Source organism: Xiphias gladius, chromosome 22 (genome assembly GCF_016859285.1).
Source record: "Xiphias gladius isolate SHS-SW01 ecotype Sanya breed wild chromosome 22, ASM1685928v1, whole genome shotgun sequence".
Lineage (NCBI taxonomy): Eukaryota > Metazoa > Chordata > Actinopteri > Istiophoriformes > Xiphiidae > Xiphias > Xiphias gladius.
In genome coordinates, this window is record NC_053421.1 from 29,328,785 (window position 1) to 29,346,207 (window position 17,423).

General features: G+C 46.1%; 2 protein-coding genes across 5 annotated transcripts; both read right to left on the minus strand.

Annotated features, from left to right (window-relative positions):
- Nucleotides 1–406: 406 nt before the first annotated feature.
- Nucleotides 407–12,480, minus strand: LOC120783679 (zinc finger protein 189-like). Of its 3 annotated transcripts, none has more exons than XM_040116807.1 (9): nucleotides 12,338–12,480; nucleotides 10,125–10,237; nucleotides 8,717–9,420; nucleotides 6,960–7,277; nucleotides 6,188–6,323; nucleotides 5,011–5,312; nucleotides 4,611–4,706; nucleotides 4,209–4,395; nucleotides 407–3,733 (listed from the first exon to the last, which is right to left on the minus strand). In XM_040116807.1, the coding sequence occupies exons 2-9, from the start codon at nucleotides 10,186–10,188 to the stop codon at nucleotides 3,090–3,092; spliced, it is 2,451 nt and encodes an 816-aa protein (XP_039972741.1). In that variant the 5' UTR covers nucleotides 10,189–10,237; nucleotides 12,338–12,480; the 3' UTR covers nucleotides 407–3,089. The 3 variants fall into 3 exon arrangements, with proteins under 3 accessions (XP_039972741.1, XP_039972743.1, XP_039972742.1); XM_040116809.1 differs by lacking the exon at nucleotides 12,338–12,480 and adding an exon at nucleotides 12,105–12,328; XM_040116808.1 differs by lacking the exon at nucleotides 12,338–12,480 and adding an exon at nucleotides 11,975–12,328.
- Nucleotides 12,481–13,762: 1,282 nt separating this feature from the next.
- Nucleotides 13,763–15,804, minus strand: mrps12 (mitochondrial ribosomal protein S12). Of its 2 annotated transcripts, none has more exons than XM_040116811.1 (3): nucleotides 15,593–15,804; nucleotides 14,955–15,005; nucleotides 13,763–14,218 (listed from the first exon to the last, which is right to left on the minus strand). In XM_040116811.1, the coding sequence occupies exons 2-3, from the start codon at nucleotides 15,001–15,003 to the stop codon at nucleotides 13,836–13,838; spliced, it is 432 nt and encodes a 143-aa protein (XP_039972745.1). In that variant the 5' UTR covers nucleotides 15,004–15,005; nucleotides 15,593–15,804; the 3' UTR covers nucleotides 13,763–13,835. The 2 variants fall into 2 exon arrangements, with proteins under 2 accessions (XP_039972745.1, XP_039972746.1); XM_040116812.1 differs by lacking the exon at nucleotides 15,593–15,804 and adding an exon at nucleotides 15,122–15,554.
- Nucleotides 15,805–17,423: the final 1,619 nt, after the last annotated feature.

Consider the following 17,423-nt stretch of genomic DNA (forward strand, 5'->3'; position numbering starts at 1 on the left):
TTTCCTGGTGGAAACGGGCCTCCACGTGATCCAGGTCTTCGTCAGTTTCGACTGAGACCTGGTTGTTGAAGCCTGAAAGTGAAATTAACAGTAATTCCAGCCGTAAAACCTGTGATTGAACCCCACTGATAAAAAGTTGAATCCTAAATGTGCAGAACCGGAAAAAGAGGAGCAGGACCTGGATGGTCGAAGGGCACCGGCTAAATATCAGCAAGCTACACCATCGCCGGAGAAAACGCCACGTCTCACCAGCAGGTCCACGATCGCCAATTAACCTGAAGGTCAAAGGAACATCATACGACAAACGCTAATCTTGTACAAACTGGATTAAAGGCATTTCGGCCATTTTCTTAGTTCTAAGCTCAGATCATTTCAGCTGACGTGTGAAAAGACTCCATGACAGAGGTTTAGTGTCTGAGTGACTTTATTGAACATTGAGCTTTAGAGAGACGACGACAGCCGCCGCGGACTTTCAGTGATTTCTACCATAAATACACGGACACGTTCCCGCCCTTTGGTTACACCTACAGGGGTGTAATGAAGCAGAACGGCCTCCTGGGTAAACACTAACCGTCTTTGGGTCGACCGATCGACCTTAGAAGGTGTCCTCGAGCAAGGCGCTGACCTTTGACCCTCACGTGGAAAGGCGACATCCGGCCCGTGTGTGTGTGTGTGTGTCAGCTGGCTTTGTTTTTAAATCACGCTTACACTCTCGTGATAATCTGAGCGGTGACTGAGTTGTGTTCATGGCACCAAACATTAAAAAGCACCAGGAACTTAAAAGAGCGGCTTGAAAATAAACCTGCGTGTTTGGATAAAGAGCTGTTTGTTGTGTGAACCGCCTCCTGCTGGTTTTACTGACTGAAGTGACCCCGGGTTCGGACTCAGAAAAACTTTGGCCATCCCAGATTGATTTTGGCTTTTGATCCTTTCTAGAGAAGCCACATCTACCGCTACTCGTCGTTACCGGTTACATACACTCAGCGGCCACTTTATTAGGTACACCCGTACCATCTGCCGCAACGTAATACAACAGCTCTGCCATAAATTCGACCTTTACGAGGTTTCTAACGCTCGGCTCTTGGTGCCACTGTCAGAAAAGTGTAGACTGCATTGCTTGTTTATTACTGGGCTCATAGTTAAAGCTGCTGTTGTACCGGACCACATGGAAGTTGACGTTACTGTGGAACGGTTGTACTGGGCTGTGAGCAGGGCCGCATCTAACAAATATTTTCATATTCGATTCACTGATGTTCAGTTTATCCTGTTTGAAATTGCTGCTTAAATGACTAAAACCATTATTTGATCGTCAGAATAGCTGTCGATCGACCTATTAGTCGACTAAGCGTTGCAGCTCTAGTCTGTGCAGGTGAATCTATTACATGTGTATGAGCAGAGAGCAGCTGAACCAAAGCCTGATGTTCATTTTTACGCTTTTAGCGGCTTACAGAGTTAAAACTTTGCAGTGATTAGTGATATTTCTTCCAGGTTGATTTCTGAAATAGGATGGACCAGGCTATCTACTGTGACCCGACACACACACACACACACACACACACACAGTTATTGTACATCAAGATATTTACCACAGAGGGCCAGAGAGGACGTCTGGGTCAATATCAGTGTTTTCATTTTGTTCGCTAGAGATCATCAGTTTCTTCATCATCTAATCGCTTGTTTTAAATGAGATCAGAAACTATTCATTCGGGAAACTCAAAGAGGGAAAGTAGTAACAAAACCACTTTAACTGTGGAGGATGTCCACTGCTGATTTTGTCCTCCGTCTCTTAGGTGCAGTCGTGCTACGAAGAGGAGAAAAGTTGAGGAAATGCTCTTGTTCTCAGATGGAGATCAATTTCATGCGGTGTCAGGATGTGGTTAGCTTAGCTTAGCATAAGCGGGGGGGAGGTTAGCTGACCTGGCTCCCACCAACGTGTCTAAAGATGAAGGATTATCATGCTGCATCTTGTTTATTTATTCTGTCCACAGTTCAGGGAGAGAGTTGCATGCCGGAACTATTTCTTGATCCGGTGCAGTGACTTCTTGGAGGTGGAGCATGTAACTCGTCACTAAATCCACAAACTGTGGTGTTCGGACTCCTGTTTGTGTAAAGATGAAACGGCTTTGGACCGAGCCGGGCTGGCTGTGTCTCCCTGTGTTCAGTCTTAATGCTAAGCTAGGTTCACCACATCCTGACTCCAGGTTTCTACTTTACTCACAGGCACGAAACTGGAATCCATCTGAACATCTCGCTCACAAAGACAAAGAGAACGAGACTATTTACCAAAGTGTTCAACTATTCCTTTTAAAAAACCCAGACCTATCCTTTACAGTCCTTCAGTTTTTCTTTTATTGAACTGAACTGATAATATCTGAATCATAACGAAGGACACTCAGTTCTGTCAGTGTCTGTCCATTGGTCCGTCAGCCTAAAGCTCCTACTGGCATCACTGGTTCCTACGTGACTTTTGGCCCAAACACGACTGGCTGCCGAGAAGTCAAAGGCCTTTTCGGTGACCTGTGGTTTTCCTCAAAGAGTCTTAGCACTTCTCTGCCTGTTAAAGGACAGGTTCAGATTTTTTTTTTTTGGTCAACTGTCTTAAAACGACACTGGTGTGCCCACATGTGCAGTGAAAGGGGTTTTGCTTGCTGTGATCTTTCCTCCTGTTCATACTGACCATTAAGAGATTTCTTCCTAAGACTCTTTGAAGTGATGGGGACTGAATCCACAGCATTCACGAGTTTACCTGAAGTTAATCCGAGGATTCGGCAGAGTGGAAATCTTCCAGAGGTACAGCCTTTCTAGTAGTTTCCCTGCTGAGCTGCAGTGGAGGGACAGTGACAGAAACAGGCCGTCACTGTGGGAGGAATCCTCTCATAGCAGCTTCAGGTAAACTATGGAATTTTGCACAAAGCAAGCACTGCACATTTTGTCCTCCATCACGTACACTGGAAGTGCTGTATGACAGGATCTCCTCATGTCCGCTGTGAACAGGAGGAATGATTACAGAAAGTAAAACCCGTTTCTACGTTCACGTGGGCGCCTGGCTGTTGTTTTGCGACAGTCTCGGAAAACCGCGAACCTTTCCTTTAAAGACGCTCGGGGGCTGTCCGACCTTCCGAGATGGTCTCGGCTTCCTTCGGTCCTTCTCGTGACAGCTGCATCGGCGACAGCGGGGAGGTCGGTGACTCGTGTTTCTTCATGTGGTTGCGGAAGATCCTGGCTCCGCTCAGGTTCTTCTTGCAGATGTCGCAGAAGTAGGGTCGGGCATCCGAGTGCACGTCCACGTGGTAGGTGAGCTCAAGGGCGCGGCTGAAGCTCTTGCTGCAGAGCGGACACTGGTAGCGGACTCCCGAGTGCGTCAGCTGGTGGCTCTTGAGCGAGCTCTGCTGTTTGAAGGTCTTCTGGCAGACGGAGCACTGGTACGGCCGGGCGTCGGTGTGCAGCCGCTGGTGTCGGCGCAGAGCGCTGGAGAAGGTGAAGCTCTTGCCGCAGTCGGTGCAGGTGTAGGGCTTCTCTCCGGTGTGGATCCTCTGGTGCTCCGTCATGTGGACCTGCTGGGTGAAGCTCTTCCTGCAGGTGGGGCACTGGAACGGACGCTCGCCAGAGTGGATCCTCAGGTGTTTCTGCAGCGCCGATGCTTTGAAGCAGTCACGACTGCACACTGGACAGCAGTGTTTCCTTTTACCGTCCCCGCCGCCGTCTGCCTGCTTCTCCGAGCAGCCATCTGGTTCTGTCAGAGGGGGGTGACGCGATGAGGGTTACGGGAAACAACAAAATGCAAATCAGTGCAGTTTTATTCTTCTGTTAACGCTTTCAGTTTGGGGATGAAGGACTGTGGAAAGCTTCTAAGTTCTATTACACCAGATCCTAACATACATTATCTCAGGGCACCAGGTCCTGTCATTCCTCTGCAGAGAGAAACCCAACAGCTCCCACCATGAGCTCGCAGCTGTGACCTTTCTCACCAATCTGTTCCAAGCATTTTCATGAAGTTGTGGGGCTGCCGGCTACCTACCTCTCTAAATCAACATGAGGCAATCGTTGAATGGCCAACACCTAAAAAAAAAAAAAAAAAAAAACCTCTCCGGCCAAATGTGAATAAATAAAGAGTAAATTTAAGTAAGTAAAGGAAGAAGAACAGAGAAACTAACGTGAATGAAGTGAGAAGTAAGTGACTGGCATTTGTTATTAAAGCGGAGACATACTGATGAGCGCTGGTCTCCAGTCCTCTTCCTCTCCGTCAGAGTTTATCAAACCGCTGACGTGTCCTTCTTCATTCTCTTCCCTGTTGTCCTCCCTCAAAGGTGAGCCGTCATGATCACCATGGTTACCAGGTAGGGGTCTGGATTTCGGGACGAAGGGCTCCGTGGTGGAAAAAAGGTCTTCTGAGTCCTGGAGGATTTTTAGATAGACAACCATTAGAAACAGCCTAATAAAAAAGGATTTTCCTTTATGTCTCACTGTGCAGAGGTTCTTTACTTTGCTGCCAAACATGTAACGTGACCTCAGGCGCCACGTTGACATCAAGGAACCACCAGTTTAAAAAAACACAAGCTAACGAGCTCCGTCTGAAGGCAGCGGCTTTCCCTCGCAGCTACATTTCTTACCTGCTCATCCAGTCCTTCTTCCTCCTCCTCCTTCATCATCATCATCCTCATCCCTCCCTTCTCGTCCTCCATAGCCTGCATCTTCAGCCAGAACTCCTGAAACAGACCCCATCCTCTCATCAGTTTAAAACTCATCTACCTCGACCTCAGAGACGTGACCCTCCCAAGCATCAGCAGTCCAAACAGACAATCTCAACTGCAGGTTTCATTCATATATCTGTCGTCTGTCTTATACAATCATTGAGCGACTTCACCCTTTTTCTACATTTGTGTTTCTTTTCTGTCTTGTCCTAATGACTTTTTATATCTGTTGTAGAGCTTCTTGAAATGAGCTGTACAAAAAAAAAAAAACCTGCCTTATTTCCTTATTTTGTGAAATCTGCCCTGGCTGTGGTCTCACCTTGTCGGCAGGGTCGGCGATTATTCCGTCCCTGATGTGGATCCTCATGTGTTTGCGGAGCAGGCAGGGCCTCAGGAAGCTCTTGGGGCAGACGCTGCAGGGGTGGGGTTTGTCGGCCATGTGGATCTTCTCGTGTGCTCTCAGGTTGGTGGTGTTGGTGAAGGCCTTCCCGCACACCGAGCAGCGGTGCAGCTTCTCTGTCGCGTGGATCTTGAAGTGCTCTTTGAGTCTGGATGGCCTTGGGTAGCTCTTCCCACAGACGGAGCAGCTGTGAAGCTTCTTCAGGTCACCGGGTCTCCCGTCTGCAGGATGGAGAGGAAAGAGATGTCAACAGAGGATTCAAGTTCAGGATCAGCAGGACTCAGACAGGATTTGGTTCCGTAATGGATGTTAGGGCAGGAGTTTTATGTTCCACATTGCTGATTTCAGCTGTAACGCTCAGATATGCTTTATTCCATTTGTTTAAAGTCATTATTGAAGTCATACTTTTTGTAACTGGCTGGTGCATATTTGATATTGTTCTGTAGGCTGAGCTGAGTAGCTTTAACGTGTAGCCTTGTTTTCTCTTTATTGTTGGTTCATATCCCATCAGTGCTCATTACTAACTCGTCTTCTTCTCTCTCTGTTCTTTCTCGTCTCTCTCCTTTCTCTTCCTGTCGCTCTCTGCAGGTGTTTCTGTCCCTGGTGCTGCAGAGTCGGGATCTGTGACCCCCCCGTGATCCTGCTCAACACCCACTGGTTCAGTTATTATGATGATCATTACTATTATTATTTTTAGTTTTATCAGTCTTATTATTCACCCTATTGTTATGTTATTAGTCTCATTATAATTATACATCTTTATGTTGTACCTGTACTGTGCTATGTTCTCCCGCTATTGTTTATCTTTGTTGAATAGAAATTTGAAAAACTTACTAAACACATTATGAGGAAAAAGGTGAATTTAAATTCTTTCTTGCACACTATCTCTGGTTTATCAGGGTTTAAATGTGCTGTGACTAAAACAGTAATGTGACTGAGGGAGAGACGGCAGAGCTGTAAACCCATTTGTGTAGTGCTACTCTGTGATTTGAATAAATGTTATTCTGTAATTGAGTCAGTCAATAACGTCTTTTGAAATGCGTGTGGTTCTGTGTCGTCACAGGAAAGTCACGAATTGCTGTAAGGAGTTTCTTACCAGGCGGGGAATGCACTGCCTCCTCTCCCTCTCGGTTGCTTCTGTACTCGACCCTCAGCTCCTGCAGCCCGATCAGACCATCGCTACCTGCTGAGACCACCTCCATGCTGCAGTCCCTGAGCTGCTCGTTTGGTTTCTGTAACAAAGACCAGCAGTGAGATCGGTTAAACTGTGTCAGTGGTCTTTTAGTGTAAACCTGTTCTTCAGCTCACGCAAATCCATGTAATGGACCGGTTTCATTTGCTTTCTGTAGTCACCTTTTTCTCATGATGGGCTGTGACCTGTTGCTGTTGTAGGCCTGTAAACCTCACTGGGGAACTGTACATGACATTACAAATACCTTCGACTTAAGAGTAAGATTGAAAACTTGACTTTGTAGCTGATGACACGGGCTGTAAATGATTTTCATGACATTCAGGAACGTTAAAACAGGAGTCTGGTGTTATTCTATATTTTTCTTCTTGTCATCAAATCTCATGCAGATCCAACCCAGCAGTGTGTTAGTCCGTCTCTCATCACCTTCTCATCGCCAATGTGGCGAAAAATTTCTCTGACCCCCTTGTAACGTCTTCCAATGTCGTTTTATCTGCTCAACAATCCAAAGCCCAGAGGTATTCAGTTTACAGTGACACAAAACAAAGAAATCTGGAACCTTCAAATTCCCAGTAAATCAAGCGATAATTTGAGGATCAGAATATTTGCAGAGTCATTTTCTGCTGATCAACTAATAGTTTATTCGACTTCATTGTTTTGGCTCTGTCGGGATGCTCACCTGGCGGTCGCCTCCTGACAGAGCTGACTTGTTGTCTGGAGTCAGGGTGGTGCTGTGTCCCTGCCTGCTGTGGATCTCCTGGTGCTTCCTGAACACTCTCTGCATGGAGAACCGTTTCTTGCAGACGTCACACTGAAACGGTCTTTCTCCCGTGTGAGATCTCACATGCTCCTTCAGCCGGGACGCTCTGGTGAAACCTCGGCCGCAGATATCGCAGACAAACTGCAGCGCCCCCTGGTGGAGCTGCTTGTGCTGCTGCAGCTTCTCAGCGTTGGAGAAATCTTTGTGGCACAGGAAGCAGCGATGAGGCGTTTCCCCCTGATGTTTAAGACAACGTCCGATCATTTGGTTGTGTAATTACAGAGATGACATTTTTAAAACCAACTTGTCAAAAAGCACGAGAACGTGTCAATTGTTCTTCTGTATGTAGCAGACATGGGTTATTACAGTTTAAAATATTACACAGGCTGTATGTGTCAGATCCAACAGGAACTCTTAGTAAACCCGACTTCTGACCGATGTGGACAGACACCAGCTTCTTTAAAAAAATGTAGTGGAACTGCCCAAACATTTTGACTACGGGATAAAAATCTTCCAAACTCTGTCTGAGGTCATAGAGAAACCACTCAAACCAGATCCAGTTCTACTTGTTTTTGGTGTTAAAGATTCTATTATAGAGCTGTCAAATATTGTTTGGTCTGTTGTTAGACTGACCCTGCTAAACTGGAAGCCGAGGAACCCACCAACCCACGTAGCCCTGTTAAAATAAGTGATGCAACATCTCCAGCTGGAAAAAATGTAATTCCAACGGAGAGGATTAAAAATAAGTTTCATTTGATTCAGCAACTTTTTACAGACTGTTTCAAAGGGCAACTTAACACCCTGGTGTAGCTTGAACACGGCACCTTCACAAAGTCAATAAAGGCATTCAAACCCAGACACACACCTTCCAACCCCCATTCCAGTCTGAACACTGACATGTTCCAGAGGCTTCCCAGGCATGTTAGTGCCTAGATATTACATCCTGCTGTCATCCAGAATGGACACACATATAACTTTCATTTCAACATCTAAAACAACTGGTTACGGCGCACATCTCACTTTCGTGAGTCTGTTACCCCCTGACATAGTGTTTCCTGTACTGCTGTCCTCTGTGATTGTGGTTAGGGTAAAGTTAGGTTGGGGTTAGGACAGTGTTCGAATTGCGGAGGAGCTGGGAAGAAGACCTGAAAGAGACCTGAGCTCTGAGCGCTGGAAAACGACAAAAGTTGGAGGCTAGAGGGATCTAAAAGGATAAATTATCAAGCTTTTCTTACAGCATTTCTACGGCTACGGTAAATTCTAGCCCTTAAGAAATAATTCAAATCAAATTAAACTCCGGTGTCCCATCAGCTGTAGTTTAAAATGTGTGCAGTTCTGCACTGGTCAGTGTGGCTGACTTTACCTTTGTCACTAACAGACATGACACGAGTGGTCTGAACATGTGCAGCGTATTTCTACACATCATGACAGCAGGCTGCTTTCATGTCTATTCTGTGCATCTATGCGTAAAGTGTGCGTGGATTTGAAGACTCTCGGTGAACTGTACCGGTTCGCAAAGATTCGGGCAAGACCAGAAGCTGCAAGCAATAAGTGAGAACCTTACACCAGTTCTCGACCACACACACCTGAGGTCAGGGGGGAAACAGACTTCTTAAAACACAAACAAGGACATTTTGACACATCATCCAACACCGACTGATAAAACCTTCACTCACCCTTCTCGCAGCATCTTCAGCTTTGGCCACATTTTTTTCCTCTGCATGTTTTTGCAGGTGTTTTTTCAGCAGGCCTGGCCGGTTGAAGCTCTTGCAGCACAGTGAGCAGGGGTGGGGCTTCTGCCCCGTGTGGAGCCTCACATGATCCCTGAAGGACGACGGTGTGGAGAAAACCTTTTCACAGAACGAGCAGGAGTGCAAGTTCTCCTCTTTGTGGGTTTTCTGGTGATCGGTGAGGCCGGTCCTGGAGGCGAAGCGTTTGGGGCACAGCGGGCAGGAGAAAGGCCTCTCTCCGGTGTGCGTCCGTTCGTGTTGCACGAGATGCCGCCGCTGAATGAATCCTCGCCCACACACCGAGCAGTGGTGGGGCTTCTCAGCGGCATGGCGGAGCCGGTGCCTCCTCAGGCAGCCCAGCTGGGCATAGCTGACCCCGCAGTCTGGACAGGAGTACGGCTTCTCACCGGTGTGAACCCGCTGATGCACCACCACGTTTATCTTCTTTGTGAAGCGCTTCCCACACACGGAGCAGCTGTGCGGTTTGTCGCCAGAGTGCGTGATCATGTGGTCCGCCAGCCGAGATGGACGAGAAAACTCCCTGCTGCATACTGAACAGCGGTGACAGTGTTTTGACAGACGGCTGCTTTGTTTGAAAGCAGGTTCCTCTGGTGTACATGGTGTCTCAATGTCTGGAATAGCCCCCTCTCCTGTAGGAAATGATACTGACGTTAATATCTCAAAGAATTATCTATATAATGCCGGGCAGACACTGCGCAGATTCAGCCCGATTTCAGGCCCGAATTGGTCACCCCCGGCTAATTTGAGACCCAGGCTGAATTTTGGCCTGATGGGTTGTCGTGTGACGTGCAGTTTGAGCAGGGTCCCAGCGCTCAAGTAACCCGAATCAACGTTTGTCCTGCCAGACAACCGGTTGGATTTCTGGCAGGTCAGAAGGTTTGTTTGGCTGTCTGCAGTGTGAGCAGTTCCTCGGTCCGTGATTCAAATCGGCCATCTTCCTGTGCCGCAGCAAGAGAGGTGGCTGAAATTTGGTTAGACTCCCAGCAGCGGCGAGACTTTTTTGTGAGACAGTAACCAAACCCTTTGTAAAAAAAAAAAAAAAAAAAGAAACCCTCCCTGATGTGCGGCAGCATCTGAGAAGTTGTAGGACAATCTGTGTTGTTGGACTACTGTTAAAGGAAAAATCTGTTGTCAGGTATTTAACCTAATCTACGAGACCCATTGTGAAGATGGTAACCTTCTCCTTGAAATACATTTCCTTTCGTCTATTGCAAGGGAAACCACAGCACTTGTACACTGATGAATTGGAACATTGAGGTAAAACGTAGCACCAGCCCTTGTTAAATCTTAACTCGACATTTTTTGATAAAAGGTGCAAGAATGAATCCCTGACCTTGAGCAGGAAGCTGCTGACAGTCCTCTCCTCTTTGCTCTGCATCCACCTTCACTCCATTCATCTCCTCATCCTGTGCTCCTTCTAAAGCTGGACGGCTCTCCTCAAGGCCTCTGAAACAGAAAGAGTTAAACAGCCAGCACTTGATCCTCATGTCCTGAGCAGGCCTATGGCTACCACCGAGCTCATGTTTTTGGTATTGTTTTTCTGGGGATCTGGGAGTTTTACCAATGTCAGTAAAAAATGTAGATAAGGCCTGTTTCAGTTCACATCCCGAAGGTGTCGGATTCCGCGTTGGAACCAATGTTTGAAATTCAAATAAAAAGTGGCGGCAACTGAGTAAACTCCAGCCGTAGAAGAAGGCTACAAGATGTGGCACAAGATGTCCTCCGGTTAAACAAAGATTAAACTGAAATTATTGTTTTTGGAGCCAAAGACTGAAAGTCAAAGCTCAGCTTCAGACGCTAACATTAAAGAAGCCACGAGCCAGGTCAAGATCTTGTTGTAGGATTTAGGAAAAACCATGCAATTATCTTCAGTAGGCTCAACAACTGTAACGCTGTTGGCTGCAGCTGATACAGAGTCCTCCGTAAGACCAGAAGAGACCACATCAGTCCAGTTCTCAGATCTTTACACTGGCTTTATGTGTACTTCTGGTGGTTTGTAAAGACCTGAATGGTTTATTTCTGATCTGCTGCTCCGATCCGAACCATCCAGATCTCTCAGGTGGTCTGGGACAGGTCTGCTTACTGGGCCCAGAGTCCAAACCTCTCAGATGCTCCACAAATCTGAACAAACTCCCAGAAAGTCTGAGATCTGCAAAAACTCAGGTCTTTTAAATCAGGGCCTAAGACGTCTCTGTTTGCCACTGTGTTATTAAATTAAATTTGAGACGATCTATTCACCTCTTGCACTGCACTGTTATTTTTATTTCCTTGTTTTATGTTCTATTCTATTTTAGCTTATTTTGATCTAATATTTTATTTTACTCCTTTAAACCCTATTAAATGTGTCTGTTTATACTGTCTTGTTTCTTCTCTTAATGCGTTTTATGTCTTATGTAAAGCATTTTAAGTTTTCTTTTTGTTAAAAGGTGCTATACAAATCATTTTTCCTAGTAAAAAACTGTTGCCACAAAGCAGAGTTTTGTCTAAAATATTGTATGCTTTAAGATTTCCTTTCATTGGATCTAAGGGGCCTAAAACAAACCAGGAAAACCAGACCCAGAGCCAGAGGACTCAAGTTCGCATAACGGGGGGGGGCTTTACTGGCCATGTAGTACAGAGGACTTCACAGTTTACAGCTGGGTGGTTCTGGCGACACAGACGCTTTAAGATGGTTACATTTCATTTCTCTAGGACTCAAACTCCGCTTTAACTGTTTATTATCGTCTTCTCACAGCTGTGTAGACCGATTAGTCGACTGACAGAAAATTAATCAGCAACTACTTTGATTACTGAATAAGCGTTTCAGTCATTTCTAAAATGAAAAATGTGAGGATTCGGCGCTTGGTCTCTGTCGTACAAGTTTGTTAAAAGAAGACATTGGAAGTGTTGGAAATTATAGCAGACGTGTTTCACTATTTTTCAATTAATCGATTAACGGCAGATTAATGGAAGTGATCGTTAGTTGCAGCCCCAGCTGTGTGTTACGCATTAATGTGTGACACGAACCATTAATTATCACACAGTGCTGATTTAATCGAAGTTATTGGGAATGACTGCGATGTGTTAATCCGCGTATCGCAGCGCTGAGACACAGCAGGCAGCTCTTCCACCTTTGAAGCTAACAGTTAGCCCGCAAACCCTGAGCTACAGCGTCAACGCTCACCGAGACACGGCAACACGTACCATTGCCGTAGTTTTCCGTAGAGGGGCCGAAGCGAACCGGGACGGCAAAGACGTCCCAAAAATATTACCGCCTCCTAAGCACGGAAATCCTCCAAGGGCGGACGGCCGTTTTGACTTTGGTGTGACTGACCATAGCTAACGTTTGCTAGCGCCGATCGATACAGGCGTCATTCTCCGTAACCCCTTCCTGGACAGCTGCCCGGGCGAAGACGTCCATCTCTGTCGTTTACTGCCAATTTCGTCTCGTATCGGACTCATGTTAAAAGCACTGACCCATGGGCGGAAAGCGGAGCTTCTCTACGGCCTGTCAGGTGAATTCACGCCGATGTCAGGCGCTGGTAAATGAGCGAAAACACGACTTACTCCGATAAAGTGCAGGTGAGTCCCACGTAAAATCGAACATGGCGCACACGTCCTCCTTGTAGAGCAGCAGCTCAGTGCTGCCACTGGTGGCTGGCAGACGTACTGCAACAACACTGGGGCAGGACACGCTGATCCTGCCGCGGAGCAGGATTCAGGTGAGACAAGAGTTACTAGGTGAGACAATAACAGCCGCTCATTCTGCACAAAACGACTCATGAATGCAAATGTATGCTTTCTGTGGCGCTACGAGACTTGAAATGTGATTAACAGGTTAACAGACAGTCACCTGTTGGTTAAATGAAAGAACTGTTTTTGTTGTTGGCTTAAAAGACTTTGTTTTCAGGACGCAACCTATTCGGGTCTGAGATGCCAATCCTTGCTTATCAGATGTTACAAGGTCATGTTTATCAGGATCTACCGGAGCCTTGACTCTACTGCACGTTACCTGCAGTAGATTTGTGAAAATGATGCACATTTTGATCAAAACTACAATAAAGGAGAACCAAAACCTTTTCTGCGAAGGGCCAGATTTGGCTATTTGTCTACTATTTATTTATATTCTGATACTTTTTCCACCATGGTGTTATTGCAACTGGCATGAATCGGAGCTGACCACTGATTCCTGTAGAAGCCACCTGTCGGGTAACAGGATGTGAGTATTCAGTATTCAATAGATACATTTTAGAGGCCTCTCTGCAGCCTTGCGGTCGAAGGTAAACACCATATAGAAGCATCGTCCCTGGTTCGATTCCAGGAGGGTCCCCGATCACTCTCGCCCCATATTTACTGTCTGTTTCTACGGTCAACTGTCAAATAACACTGATATGCCGTTAAATCGGTCTTACAAAAAAAAGCTCATTGTGGGTGGAGAATCACTAATTACTTTTTAAGATCCGGGACACAGTTTTGTTTTCCCTATGGCAGGTTTTAAGATTTCTGCCTCTGAGATTTCTGCCTCCAGCATCAAACTATTGAGGTGAATGGAATTTAGTTTGTGCTGCTCACAGGAATGGAAAGTGACTTTTAAAAAAATGTAACAGCTACAGCTCTGGTTAATCAACAGGACACACTGGAGACTGCTTTCACTGGAGCCACTTCACAGTTCCAGTGAAAACTGTTTCCAGTGTGTTGAATTCGCTCCACACCACTACACTGCCAAGTATACGGATATGAGTTTTCCTTAGAAGTCGAAATGAATGTTATTTACAAGTTGGAGATTGGTGATTACGATAACTCCCATATGACATGAACACTTCCTTAAGACACCAACATCAGTGTTGGACCTCACTAATGCAGCAGCCTTCCACATCTGACGAACATGGCGTGGGAATCACATGCAATCTTTGTGTCCACATATTTTTGGCCCTGCAGTGTATCTGATGCCTCTATCTGCATCTCTTTGAGACAGTCACCCAGATGATGGCATAATTAAGAGCACACATATTTATTAAACAGCCACTGGCAAACACCTGCATCACACTAGCGTCCGTCTCTCAGTCTACTGTTTCCTCTTCACCACGTGAGCGCAGTCATATTTGCCTCTGACCACGGTGAGTTTGACTCCGGGCAGGTCCTGCGTCCTCCCACCCTGCACCAGCACCACGTTGTGCTCCTGCAGGTTGTGTCCCTCCCCGGGGATGAACACCACCGCCTCCTTCCCATTAGACAGCCGCACCCGAGCGCACTTTCTGTTCGCGGAGTTGGGCTTCTTGGGCTTTCGGATCATGGTCTTCAGGATCACCGCTTTCAGCTGGGGGCGGCCAAACGTTGCGCCAACAGACTTAGGAGTTGGTTTGGGCTTCCCTTGCCGGTGCATCTGGTTGAGGGTGGCCATTGTCCTGGAGAGGAGGGGACCGGTCCAGGCAGAGGCATGCTGGGAGGCTGCAGAGAGAAGGAAAAGCCATATACACGCTGAAAATTTAAAGGAAAGAGATTTTGATATAAAACTTCCAAAAAAAATAAAATAAAATAAAATGTGCGTCTCTGTTAGATTTATTGTTTGGCACCGTAGATTGTGAGATAGTGTGGAGGGCTTTATTTACAAGAGCTGAAAAGAGACACAGGACAGAGGCTGTTCTTAGAGACCTTTACTCTGAACAGACCGTGTCTCATGAATATATTCAGTCATGTGTTAGTGAGAAGTCTCCCTGTTCTCTGACCTGTTCCTGTTTATATTCACTTACTGTTGCCGTCGTGTGCTGTTAATGCAAACTCAACACTGAAGCCCAACCGATGCAGGACGTTTTAGGCCAATACCAATTTAAAAAAATCTGATAATAATCCATAACATACATAAACATTTTTGATTATTATTACTTTAATTTTTTTTTGGTACTAGGCAGGACATTTCACTGTTGAAAAATGAACTTGCCACTGCTCTCTGATGGACAAACTGAGGTGGTGACAGTGTTTCAGAATGTATCTTTGGCCTCTCTGTGCTTCAGTTTCTTCTCATTTATGGGCTGACAGACACGCCGATACTGATCACTGGCTGATATATCGGCATCACCGCAGACAAATTACTAAAAACAAACAACAAAATCAAAACACCAGCAAAGTCTGGTGAATTCTGCCCCCGAAGCAGACTCTTGGACAGAGTGCAGGTGTGTGAACTTACCTTGGAACAGTGATGTGAGCACTGGCCTCAGGCTCCACAATGAAGACATTGCTGAAACAGACCAGAGGAGAGTGTACAGCTCAGGCTAATGTGAGGACACTAAGAGGGAAACGTGTTTTCACCCAACAGCTGAGAATTACTGTCGCAGATGCTCGTACATTACTTACTTAACTCTGAGCGACTCAAATGTTTATGAGAACAGACGCATTGTCAAACCACTAAAGACTAAAAGCCCGGGCTTAACCCCCTTCTCTACACGGAGGTTAGCGGGGTCAGCAGGTGATCCCTTGCTAAGACCTGACAGTGACTTGAACTAAGCTGTTCTGGGCTTAACACGTGAATGCCGCAGTGAAAAGTCACCCGTGATCATTTGGTTACTCGTGTACGTATTTCTGATGAGCCGGAAACTCTAAAATGCCAGATTTTGTAAACGGAGTCTGGTGTTCCGCCGGTTGCACTAATGAGGACGGAATAAACGGAGATGCTGAAAGCTGCAGTCCATATGAAGCTATTGTTACACTTCTGTCTACGGGCTAATGCTAACCTGTGCTTGTACTTCCATACAACCTGGCTAACGGCTAAGGTGAGCTAGCTGACAGGACACACCACAGAGGTTATGTGTGATTTTACCCACTGACCTGCTCAGAGTCGCGGACAAGCCCCGTCAGAGTATCGGAGAATATGCGGGCAGGAAAAAACGGAACTTATCGTCAGTGAATCCGAAGCTTTTTACCGCATCTTTCGACTAAAATTCAGCCAAAGACTTCACATCCCAGCGCGGGCGACGTGACCCCGCCAACCGGAAGTTGTTCCGTCAACACAAGTGCTTCCGGATTTCGTCTCCCACCAAAATAAGAGACGTCAACATTGTATGTTTAATGCTGTGCTGCTAAATCGTGCCTACAAACTCATTTGAGAGCATGAATTAAATAATGCCAGAACAAAAATTAGTGTCACGTGTTCACGTAAAGTCTTAATTTGGGAGCAATTTGTCAGTGTGCACAAATTTGTCGTTCTTCCTCCTTGACACCTGTCGGGCTCCATATCCTCCGTGTCACTCAGTTGTACGGCGACATGCTAGTGCCTCTACCTGATTCAGCCTTTTTATAAAACAAAGAAAAAGCTTCCAAAACATCATGAGAAAAAAGGGTTACAATAAAAACAGACACACAATTTACACACACAGACAGATATGTATATAAAATAGAGAAGAGGAGGGAGGGTAACTGCAGCCATCTGCACTGATGGTTTCTACGAGACACAGCAGCTGGATTTGGACTAAAACACACCAGGGTTGTACACGACAGTGTAGTCAGGGTTCAGAGATGATTGTTCCACACACACACACACACACACACACACACACACACACACACACACACACACACACACACACACACACACCTTAAACTGAGGCCGAGTCAATAACAAAGCAAAACAGCAGCTGTCGTTTGAATAATAAAAAGGACCGGATCATAGATGAGAGGACGGTGGCACCGAGGGACAAACCCGGCTTGAGTCTGTGTATGAAAAACGTCAGAGTCGGGGCTCAAACTGTTCGTCTGGTCTGATGCCAGCGATGCAAACACTGAGTTTTCCAGTCTGCGCTGGGAAATCAAAGAATCCCAGTGGGGTTGGTCTGTCCTACCACAGACGTCCTGGGAACAGGATACAACATCTGCCCCAAACTCTGTAAAGACGTGTTCTCGGAGAATTTCGGAACCTTTGGGACAGAGGCTGATGACAAGGCTGATCCTGAGGAAGAGCAAATGCCCTGAGAAGTAAATCCTGCACAGGATCCATCAGGTGGATCAGAAAGGACCATTTTGAATCAAAAGACTTGTTGGGTTTATCTCGAGCATAAAATCCAGATGTTGCCAGCCGGCTGTCTGTCTCTCTCCTCACCCGATGTTGCCGTTATGGGTTTTGCTGTTTGTCTAAATTTTTAAACCCGGTTTTCTTGTGAAGGAGGAAGGCAAATAACCTGACAACGAAAGGAGGCGACTGTTCAAGTTTGAATTAGAAGAGTAAAACTGGTTCTCAGCTGAGGCTGTTCTTCAGGTGAATAATCAAAATAAATGTGCAAGGTGTGACCGTTTCATGGAACAAGAGGAATGCGACTGACGAGCTGTGTGATCAGTTTCATGAGTCGTTCATCTGGCATCAAGTTTGATTAATGTCATATTACGACCCGATAAACCAGCAGGTGTGAAACCGCAGGTAAAAGCACGGCAGGGACACGCAGTCGTCTTATTTCTTTGATTCACACTGTCAGTGTTTGTACCTGTATTTTCTCGCTGTTTGCTAAAGCACAAACTCTCTGAAAAAGTTTGTACATTTTGGCAAAAGAGAAAAACAAACCATTTCCGAGACACTGTGCGACCACCTTTGCCTGAGAAATAAAAAACCTCCGCTATTTTTGTCCTTTTACTGGGTTTTCTGGCAGTTTTCTTTTACTTCGGTCCCATG